Consider the following 12,432-nt stretch of genomic DNA (forward strand, 5'->3'; position numbering starts at 1 on the left):
CCATTTGGTGGACGGACCGACCGACCGACATGTGCAAAACAAAATACCGTCTCTTCTTCGAAGGGGGGCATAAAAATTCCATAAAACAGGAAATTATTTGTCCCTGATTAGTTTAAACCTATTTATTTTAGCTCGATTGCATCGAAAGCCTCAGGCTTATTGAAGCGCTCTCGAGTCCATTCCCTGGGCCTAGAACCAGTACTTGGTATCTTGAGGGGATCTTAAGAACGCTCCCACAGTGCGGATCAAACCCGCGACCTCCCCGTTATCCATTAGGCCACGGCGTCTTGCGCAGGCTAATCTGGAACGGCATTTTCCGCAGATGCAGATTCATTAATCCCATCTCCCAAGAACGCGGCTCAAATTATGATAATTCTAATGTCCGTCGTTTGCGCAACAATTCCATCAACGCCGTTTTCAGCAGTTAAGCATTCCATTCTCAACAGCACTGTGGCATAGTTTACTTACAGTGACTGATAAAAATTGCACGTGAAACTGTAGTAAATGGTCAATCCGTTTTGACGCTGGCCCGTAACATGTCCTTCGATTAGTCTTTGCTACTACTTCCGCTGTACTCCATCGGTACATCCGCTACAGCTCCCTTACATCCAATCAGTACCATATTTTACCAGCCTCCGTTTCCATGCCCACTTTGCTCATTCCATACTTCCGGTCATTATCAGCTTAAATCACTTCTGCTAAACTCCTTCCGTACATCCAGTCAACACAATCCGCTCAGTAAAGTAGTTTACACCAGTCATTACTTCCGTCCGGTCAATACGATCGCAATCACCAGCCTTTACTTCCATCCGGTCAATACGATCGCAAACACCAGCCTTTACGTCCATCCGGTAAATACGATCGCAATCATCAGCCTTTACTTCCATCCGGTCAATACGATCGCAATCACCTGCCTTTACGTCAATCCGGTCAACACGATCGCAAACACCAGCCTTTACGTCCATCCGGTCAATACGATCGCAAACACCAGCCTTTACGTTCATCCGGTCAATACGATCGCAAACACCAGCCTTAACGTCCATCCGGTCAATACGCTCGCAAACACCAGCCTTTACGTCCATCCGGTCAATACAATCGCAAACACCAGCCTTTACTTCCATACGGTCAATACGATCGCAAACACCAGCCTTTACGTCCATCCGGTCAATACGACCGCAAACACCAGCCTTTACTTCCATCCGGTCAATACAATCGCAAATACCAGCCTGTACGTCCATCCGGTCAATACGATCGCAAACACCAACCTTTACGTCCATCCGGTCAATACAATCGCAAACACCAGGCTTTAGTTCCATCCGGTCAATACGATCGAAAACACCGCCCTTTACTTCCATCCGGCCAAGCGATGGCAAACACGCATAATTTATGAAAAAAGTTTTAATTTATCAATATCATGGTATTTACATATTGATATACTAGTAAGTGCCATGTTCGGCGACGGGCTCACGGAGAGTTGCTGGCGACCGAGCTGGGACACACTTCCGGTCACCTGCATTGGAAGCACTCCGCCAAGAATTCGCCGTAACACAGCGCACACGCAAATGACATTTACCATGGCATATTGAATACGGGTGACAGAAATGGTGCCGTCAGAATTGACGTCATGTCGTGTTCTGCAGTTACCAAGGAAATCGACACGTGACTACCGCAACCGAGCCTACTCTGCCTTTCGGTGTTTCTTTATCCGTCACGGCGTTTCCCCGGAAGTCAACTATGACGACAGTGATTGATTGTTGATGATTGGGATTCATTTGGGGTGACTGATATACATGTATTTCGTGTGAAAGCTATTTATCTTTATTTTTTTAGGATTTTTCATGATTTTTGTTGCTGACATGTCATGTTTCAAAACTAAATATTGCATTTAATTTTAATGTTGAAAAAGAAGTTCATAGTTAGGCTTGTGAGAAAATTGATTATTCGCGAATTTTTCATCCAGCATTAAATTAACATGTATTCATTTATGAAAAAATTCTTTATTCATTAATTTTGTATTAAAATTTATAACATATTATAACATATAATGACAAGTTAATTTATTGGTCTGCTGAATTTGAAGTGAAATTAATTGGAAAAGATCATTATTAACAAATTGATTTTCAAGTATTTATCAATACGATCTGTTAAATTTGTATACTATCCTTACTTGTGAAGTAAATGGGGTCATACTCAATACATAAAGGACGTCTGTTCGTCTGTCCGTCTTTCCGTCTTTCCCTCAGATGTTCCAACTTTTAAGCTTCAATATTTTAACTTCCAGTTCTTGTTCCTTATTGTCGATCAAGTTCTTGTTAGTTCATAAAGGTCCTCTTTATTACACGAAGTGCCGAAAGCGGAAAAAACAAGCATAACATATAATTAAAAAAAAAACAACTTATAACTTGTGGCCCATTTATTCGTTACAATAACAACAAACAATAACAAAATGACAAAGTTTCAGTATGACAGTCACTCAGTCATGTTACAGTCATCCCTTCGTTACTTCCGGGCTTCGTGAACGAGTAAAGGAAAAAAAACCAGACCGCCTCCACATATCAGAGAACTCTATCGCGGCGACAGGACGCCATCTCTCGGTCCCATATCACGTTTCTCTCCAGCGCTCAGACAATGCTCCTAGTGAAAGTCCGCGGCGCAAGTGCCGTTGAAACTGGCTATGAAGCACTTGTTTAACTCACTTACGTTGGATCCACAGTCACTAAGTTCATCTTCATCTGAGTCCCTACAAGTGACGAACTTCCTTTCCTGCTTCGATCCTGCCTCATACTCTATCTCCTTGTTGTCACCATATGTCCTGAGTTCCTCTGTCAAAGCCTCGTTTTCATTCGCGTCTTGCACGGCATCCAGTCGCGAATTGGACCACCCGTTGTACAAGTCGATGTCAAGAAAAAAGCGACTCATTATGTCCAGCTTTCCACGAACTTCGTCAGGCTTACTGTAATTTGTGGGGCATGATTTTCCTATGACAGACTCTCCGTCGGCCTCCTGGCGGAGGCCGGTACACACGCGTCTTGTAGACGACTTCTCATCACGGACAAGACGATAAATCTTTCTCTGCGCACGAGACATGCTTGAAAGTCTGCAGGTAAGCGCATCCACTGGTCGGATCACCAACAATTTCATGTAACCCTCGGCGCCCCATGACGTCATAACCTTGAGCACCGGCGACTCCATCGGAAGCAGTTTTTCTTTCTCACTGGTCGACTCGAACATCGCAAAGTCACGTTTTCTGCTGCTCGACGTCAACAAGCGGATGACGTCATAGCACGTAGTTGTTTTTGTGACGTCACAGGGAACGACGATGCCAAAGATCGTGACGTATATAGTAGTCATCGTTGTATACGTCGTCTGAAAAATATAATATATTGATAAAGAAATGCTTCGTAGTATAATACTTAAGGAACAAAAACAACCTAATCATTAAAAGTTAACCATTTCCTGAATGTCTACACATAGACGCGTTGAGTCCCCGTACTCAATTCTTAGACACTTATAACAAATAGTCGTTGTTACAACAAAACAGGTCGCTTTTGAAATGTAAATTATGCATCTTATAATATAAGATAATATTCAACAAGTTTACAATGTAGATTTACACATATTTTATTTTATTTTATAACGAACTGTTGTAACAATATGTATGTAAACATACTTACTGAATCAGAGATTGTGCGAATCGGTTGTTTCTTGGAAGTATTTTTTGTAATTGGACTTACTTGAAATGATGTTTTATTGTAGGTCCTTAATGTTTGCTTCATTTATAAGAGATTCATTAATATATGCACGGTCGTTAGCAGACAGTTGACTTTGAGTAGCTTATTTACATGAGCATACCTTTCATCGGCGAAATGAATTCGCGCGAGTCATTGTTAGGTGTTTGCACTTGACTCAGGTGTTAACGAATGTACGGGTAGTTGGGGTTTATTTCAAAATTAACATTGTTGTTTTTCTTGAAGCGAAATAATGACTTAGTACAATACGCGGACTGAATGCCTGTTTTAAGCAAATTATTTCAATAATAAATTCAAGGATAATTGCTTTAATAAAAGTAAATATTATTATTCCAAGATGGTATGTTATTTAAATGTTTAATTACTTTCTTGTCAGTCCTCCCCCATTGCTAGCAAACTTATTTAACAAAAGTAAACAGATAAAAAACTGCATGAAATTAAAACACGTGTGCAACAAATAATTCTATCCTTATTTTAAGAATTTATTAAGGTTATCCGAATAATTTTTTACACCTTGATTATTGCAATGCGCGCTTTAATATCATTTACTTAATTTTACCTTTTCAATAAGTCGTTTCATCTTGAGGAATAATTTAAAATTACAAATCGGTTGGTAATAAAAAGGTTACCTTTTGTTAAGAGATTATCACCGATTTATTGAAATAATTTGCTACAGCAGGCATTTAGCTCGAGTAATGAACAAAGTCCTTTTTTGATATTCAAAAAAAACACAGTTTTAATTAATCAATTCAATCACACCTACCGGCCGGCTATTTCACACGTTAACAAATGTAAAAAGCTAACAGTGACTCGCGTCAATTAATTACGCCTTTGAAAGAGGTGCTCGCGTCAATTAGCTACTCAAACTCGCAGATTAACACTTGTCTTCTGACAATCATGCGTGCTTTAATGAGGCTCGTAGTAAATAAAAGGACCATTAGTACCTGAAGCCAAAATCATTCAAAGGAATACATATAGAAAAAAACAACGCCTTACGTCAAGATACACCTTATATCGAAATATTTGCCCTCTCGAATTCAGTAGGTATGAATTTATTTTGATTTTTATAACAGTTGATAATTTTAAATTTACATAACACGTTATCTGATGGACCTTATGATTAAAGATGCTTTACATTTAAACTTCTACATGTTTTAGTAACAGATAAAAATGGTTTACTTGTTATGTTTACTTTTTTTCATGTTAACTTAATAAAGTGCTGCGAAGCATAACGTTATCAATATAAATATATGTATATTTTCAGATGCCGTGTACTGATACAACGATGACTACTATATACGTGACAATCTCGGGAATCGTCGTTCCCTGTGACGTAACAAAGACAACTTCATGCTATGACGTCATCCGCAAGTTGACCTCGAACAGCATCTAACGTGACTATGCAATATTCGAGTCGACCAGTGAGAAGGAGATACTGCTTCCGATGAAGTCGTCGGTGCTCAAGGTTATTACGTCATGGGGCACCGAGTGGTTCCGGAAGTCTTTGGTGATCCGACCAGTAGACGCTCACACGTGCAGATTGGCGAGCATGTCACGTGCGCAAAGGATACTTCACCGCCTGACCCACGGAAGGAATACGTCAACTAAACGCATGTGTACGGGCCCTCACCGGGATGCAGTAACAGAAAAATACTGCGCCTCAACTGCCGGTAAATCTGACGAAGTTCTTGGTAAACAGGACACAATGAATCGCTTTTTTCTTGACGTAAAATTTAACAGCGGACGGTCCACTTCGCGACTGAATGACGAGCTTGACGCTGAGGCATACAAGGCATTGACAGAAGTGCTTCTGGGGAGGATACGTGATGACGACAAGGAGAGGGAGTCTGTGGCTTCAGGATTGCAGTTGGACCGGATGCGCGTCAATTGTTAATTCAGATGAAGACGGACTTAGCGATAGTGGATCATACGTTAGCGAGCTTAACAAGTGCTTCGTAGCCAGTTTCAACGACACGTGCATCGCGGACTTCAACTGGTCACAGGCTGAAAGCGCGTTCTGTAATGACAGCGACTGCAGCAGCGTCGGAGAGCTGGAAAAGAACGTTCTGTAGGTGTGCGAGGCAGGGCTTAGCGGCCCCGACCAAGTAAGCTGATGTGGGGAGGAGATCTTGTCCACTCGTCCATGAGAGTCTTACAGGGAATCACGTCACGTGATATGAATGACACATGGAGTGACGTCACGTGATATGAATGACACAGGGAGTGACGTCACGTGATATGAATGACGCAAGGAGTTACTTCACGTGATATAAATTACACAGGGAATGACGTCACGTGATATGAATGACACAGGGGTGACGTCACGTGATATGAATGAGTTCTTAAATTTGTTTGCTGTATTTGTTGCTGTTTGTTGTTGTTGTTATTGTTATAATGAAATGTGCTACACAATGTTATTAAAACGCATATCAAATACGTTGGTTTTGTTCTTATGTGTGATTGTTGTTTATATGTGTGATTGTTGTTTATCTGTTTCCCGCTAATAAAGAATGAACAAACGGGATCTTTATTAACAATCCTTGTACATTACGAGCCGATTAATGATCAGGGTCTGTTATTTTTCACCACAATTAAAAAAGAACAATACATGTACATAAAATATGTATATGGCATTGAAAAAATATAAATAGTTAAAAATCAGGATATTGAAAACTATAAAATGGCATAGTTTATTTGTATATGATTCATGTTTGTTGCCGTGAATTTGAAAAATTATCCCAATACAACTGCCATCGGTTTATTGACGCACATCATTGAAAAGAAGCAGAATTTCGTCGATATTTTTGGTTCTGAACGCTATATTATGTCATCCGGTGTTGTTGTTTTCATTAAACGCATATCGTTACACACGTTAAATAAAATACTCCTCATTGATTACTTTTTATCGCGTGCCCCGGGATTTATAGAATTGTAAAATGATAATCGTATTTATCAACACAATTATATAGAATTCTGAATAAACTCACTTAGTCGCAATGGTAGGGTTTATTAAGGAGCTCGTTTATCGCACATTTGTTTACAAACAAAAATACTTTCATGAAAATATAATGATATAATAATAAATGTTATTGTTCTATATACCATATGCCTCATACAATTACTTATATTATTCTTATGGGTAAACTTCAATAAATTAATGGGTATTCAATAACTTATTTTGAAAATTTAAACATGAATTATGTTTTATCCTGATTATTGCTTACCGTTCTGTCATGTTTTATTATTTTATTATTTCGTGACAACTATTGCGGTACTTTAAAAACAGAATTTTCTGTAGACATAACTAAATACATCTGAATTGTTATTGGTCGAAGTACATAGTACAGAAGTGGTTTTCGGAACTTTTATTGTAGTGCCTTTACATGTATATTCTCTTTTAAATGGTGTTGCCTTTCTGATTTTTATTTTCGTTGTTGTTGTTCTTTTGTCTTTATATTGTCTTTAGTCGCCGCAATAACAACATATTACTGGTCAATGTAGATTACCCGAACGGGTTGAAAACGCTTGCTCCTTCTTTACTGAATTTTAACTTATCAATAGACCGTTCCATAATCGATAAATTGACCGACCGACGAAAGAAAAAGCTTCTTAACACTTGTGGATATTGATCAGAATATTTGCTCTAACGATATCTCAGCCGAAAAAAATTAACATAAAAATTAGATGTGAATGTTTAATGACGTACTTTCATTTTGTTCCATTATGTCATGATCCCAAAGTAATTAAGTTCCTTACGGTCGCAGGTAAGCGCCTTAGGACCTATGACCCTCTTGTTTATATATGCTGTCGTTGTTGTTTTTTATTCTAAATTTTGTTGTTGTTTTTTTACACATCAGCATTTCGTAATAACTTCACAGAACTTTATTGCTAATTAGTGACGTCCAGCTGTTTTATGTATTTTGTAAATGTAACCTTCAAGCTCGTTTATTGAAGCCTGATATTCTTCTGTGATAGTTTGTATCAGCTAAGTAGATAATAAATCTCCAAAGACCGCCCCACAATTTATTGAATATAGTTTTTCCGACTACATTCATGTTTCATGAAATTGTGTACTTATATATTTAATATTTGCTCAACTGTTATCACATTGCATGTATGTTCAGTGTATTTTGTGACATGTGAAACAAAGACAGACACACAGACAGACAGTTTATTTAGACTTATACAACAGAACATCGACTTCATTCTTACATAATTATACACATTATTTTCTGTCATGTGAATCAGTATAACAAAATCATATTATATAGCATACAATAATCATTTAAAAATATAAATGCAATTTAACACACTACATTTCAAGAGCAAGTATGTTCCTTGGAGGAAGTAGAGAAATGCATTACACGTCACACGAAACTTATAACTTGTGGAATTAATATACAGATAGGTTAGTATAAAATATACGGCTAATTAATTTTTGTCTTAAGTAATTTTATCAGCGACATACAAATATGTATACATATAAAAGGGTTTTCGTCTTATAAATCAAACTCAATGCATCATAAACAATAACGTTCATACGTGAAATATTATTCTGAGCATATCTGCAAATTCGGATTCTAAATGGGTGAGCAGATACTCATAATCTTACACAAAAATAAGCGCAGAGGTTTAGAAAGCAAGTCTTAATATTCATCATATTACAAAGACGTATTAAAAACTGTGTGTATACATATATAATACAGAGCTGTTATTCATTTCCCCATACGACTCTTGTTAAAATTTGTCAACCATTCTACAATTAAACTCGCTAATAAAACTTTTAACTTTCGCAACGTTCGGGTATTAAAAAACATAACCAAATCCAATTCAAGTATTAACATTGACATTTGTCACCCAATTTGCATAAACCCAGACAGAATAATCAATATAGGCTTGTATTGTTCTGTTCTGATCTCAATTGTTCGTGTTGTGTCTTTACATTGAAAATAATATTTCAACTCTATAAAAATAATAATAATAATAATAATTTTAATAACATTAAAATGCTCTGTTCTAGCTGTATAATTGAAACAAAACATTTGTCTATTTTGTTCTGAAATTTTGATGTATTTTGCTCCGTAATCCGTGAATTTGCGACAAAAAATGGATGTGTATATATTCGCAAACCCGTTCTCCGTTTCCGAAATAAAGAAAAGAATTCGAACCAAGACAATGCAATGAGCTATTGAATATGAACAGGCTATAAGTTTTTTCTTATTAAAAATGTTCTAACTTATGTAGTTTAATTTTTACAAGTAAACTATTGATGTCTTACTGAACTGTTTAATACTACTAGACCAAAACCGTCTCATAACTATTTCATTTAAGACTTAGGTCTAAGATTGGTTGGTGAATACGGGCCCTGTTTTAATAAAGTGCATAGATAATCAATCACAAATTAAAGGGACCTTTTCACGTTTTGGTAAATTGACAAAATAAAATAAAAAATCTGCTTCGCACTTTTTCGTTGTAGTTATGATATTTGTGAGGAAATAGTAATACTGAACATTTACCATGCTCTAATATAACTTTGTCCGGAAGCCTTCAGTTTTCAGTATTTCTAAGTTTTGTAACAGTGGCCTTTCTACAGTTAAAACAAGTTTAAAATATACCTTCATTCATTATCAATTTGATGTAAATGCCCCCGCACTGTCTTGTGTTTCTTAATTTCTAAATAATATGCATATTTTAAAAACAACAGCAGACATTTAATCGGTGGTAAAGTGTAAGAGATAATTAGTGAACTTCCTAACTAGTGCTGAAGCGTGTAATGTTCCCCATGTAACCCATTTCCGACTTATCGCGTGTACATCGTTTGTATGTATTAACCCATTTAAGCCTATTGGACTCTCCCATCCTTCTAGATTGGATGAATTTATTTTCAAAATTAGGGATGTCTAGTATATTTATTTCTATATTTAAAATATTTTTTTACAGAAATTCCTTTAAGCAAACAGCGCAGACCCTGATGAGACGCCGCATCATGCGGCGTCTCATCTGGGTCTACGCTGTTTGCAAAGGCCTTTTTTTCTATACGCTAGGCATAAATGGGTTAATTTAACCCTTTACCACTTAGATGCGAATTTAGAAGCCTTTAAAGTCCCTTAGAAAGTTAAAGTTAATTAAAGACCCTTTTTACTAGATTCAAGTTTTAAAGGCTTCATTTCCAACCCTTTGATACTGATGAGCAGCACACAGCATAAAACCTGAACATATTGCGAGTTACTCGCAGGCTGTTCTGGTTTTATGTTGTTTTCACTTAGCCATTTTCACTGTGCCTCTTAGTCGGAAAGGGTTAAGAAGGTTTATATAAGTATCCATGTAAAGATAATACGTTAAAATAAAATGTTTTAACAACAAAAACAAACTTTAGATATTGACCGGAAACAGACTGTCTGATTCCGCCCGCACGCCCGTCACCGAGAGACCACATTCTGATAAAAAGGAATTTCAAATTCGTTGAAATTACGATTTAGAAATGTTTTTCATCAGAGCTCAAGTCAAACCAGAGCAAAATGTGTTTACCTGTTCCATTCAATTCGTACCATTCTCAAATGAGCATGAGGCTTAATGTATGTGCGAAAAGAGTCGTCCCTGATTAGCATGTGCACCAAAACCAACAAGGGCTGTTTGTAAAACACGCCTGCCCCCCCCCCCCCAAATGGGCTGTCAGTTATAGTGGCAGCCATTATGTGAATCGTTAAAAACCATTTTACTGCTTCAGGTCACTGTGACCTTGACCTTTGATCTAGTGACCTGAAAATCAATAGGGGTCATCTGCCAGTCATGATCAATGTACCTAGGCCTAAGCGTTCTTGAATTATCATCCGGAAACCATTTTACTGTTTCGAGTCACTGTGACCTTGACCTTTAACCTAGTGACCTGAAAATCAATAGGGGTCATCTGCCAGTCATGATCAAAATACCTATGAAGTTTATGATCCTAGGCTTAAGCGTCCTCGAGTTATCATCCGGAAACCATTTGGTGGACGGACCGACCGACCGACATGTGCAAAACAAAATACCGTCTCTTCTTCGAAGGGGGGCATACAAATTCCATAAAAGTGGAAATTATTTGTCCCTGATTAGTTTAAACCTATTTTTTTTAGCTCGATTGCATCGAAAGCCTCAGGCTTATTGAAGCGCTCTCGAGTCCATTTCCTGGGCCTAGAACCAGTACTTGGTGTCTTGGGGGGATCTTAAGAACGCTCCCACAGTGGGGATCAAACCCGCGACCTCCCCGTTATCCATTAGGCCACGGCGTCTTGCGCAGGCTAATCTGGAACGGCATTTTCAACAGATGCAGATTCATTAATCCCATCTCCCAAGTACGCGGCTCAAATTATGATAATTCTAATGTCCGTCGTTTGCGCAACAATTCCATCAACGCCGTTTTCAGCAGTTAAGCATTCCATTCTCAACAGCACTGTGGCATAGTTTACTCACAGTGACTGATAAAAATGGCACGTGAAACTGTAATAAATGGTCAATCCGTTTCGACGCTGGCCCGTAACATGTCCTTAGATTAGTCTTTGCTACTACTTCCGCTGTACTCCATCGGTACATCCGCTACAGCTCCCTTACATCCAATCAGTACCATATTTTACCAGCCTCCGTTTCCATGCCCACTTTGCTCATTCCATACTTCCGGTCAGTATCAGCTTAAATCACTTCCGCTAAACTCCTTCCGTACATCCAGTCAACACAATCCGCTCAGCAAGGTAGTTTACACCAGTCATTACTTCCACCCGGTCAATACGATCGCAATCACCAGCCTTTACTTCCATCCGGTCAATACGATCGCAAACACCAGCCTTTAAGTCCATCCGGTCAATACGATCGCAATCATCAGCCTTTACTTCCATCCGGTCAATACGATCGCAATCACCAGCCTTTACGTCCATCCGATCAATACGATCGCAAACACCAGCCTTTACGTCCATCCGGTCAATACGATCGCAAAAAACAGCCTTTACTTCCATCCGGTCAATACGATCGCAAACACCAGCCTTTACTTCCATCCGGTCAAAACGATCGCAAACACCAGCCTTTACTTCCATCCGGTCAATACGATCGCAAACACCAGCCTTTACTTCCATCCGGTCAATACGATCGAAAACACCAGCCTTTACGTCCATCCGGTCAATACGATCGCAAACACCAGCCTTTACGTCCATCCGGTCAATACGATCGAAAACACCAGCCTTTACTTCCATACGGTCAATACGATCGCAAACACCAGCCTTTACGTCCATCCGGTCAATACGACCGAAAACACCAGCCTTTACTTCCATCCGGTCAATACAATCGCAAACACCAGCCTTTACGTCCATCCGGTCAATACGATCGCAAACACCAGCCTTTACGTTCATCCGGTCAATACGATCGCAAACACCAGCCTTTACTTCCATCCGGTCAATACGATCGAAAACACCGCCCTTTACTTCCATCCGGCCAAGCGATCGCAAACACGCATAATTTATGAAAAAAGTTTTTATTTATTAATATCATGGTATTTACAAATAGATATGCCATGTTCGGCGACGGGCTCACGGAGAGTTGCTGGCGGCCGAGCTGGGACACACTTCCGGTCACCTGCACTGGAAGCACTCCGCCAAAAATTCGCCGTAACACAGCGCACACGCAAATGGCATTTACCATGGCATATTGAATACGGGTG

At 38.8% G+C, this 12,432-nt stretch overlaps 1 protein-coding gene across 1 annotated transcript in view; it reads left to right on the plus strand.

The window, feature by feature from the left end:
• The first annotated feature begins 5,120 nt into the window (after positions 1 to 5,120).
• LOC127842446 (uncharacterized) overlaps positions 5,121 to 12,432 on the plus strand; it is a 51,846-nt gene continuing 44,534 nt past the window's right edge. The window contains exon 1 of the mRNA XM_052371954.1: positions 5,121 to 5,214. Coding sequence (XP_052227914.1) covers positions 5,194 to 5,214 — 21 coding nt within the window. The 5' untranslated portion in view covers positions 5,121 to 5,193. The remainder of the gene's footprint in view (positions 5,215 to 12,432) is intronic.

This window comes from Dreissena polymorpha, chromosome 8, assembly GCF_020536995.1.
Source record: "Dreissena polymorpha isolate Duluth1 chromosome 8, UMN_Dpol_1.0, whole genome shotgun sequence".
NCBI classification, from domain to species: domain Eukaryota; kingdom Metazoa; phylum Mollusca; class Bivalvia; order Myida; family Dreissenidae; genus Dreissena; species Dreissena polymorpha.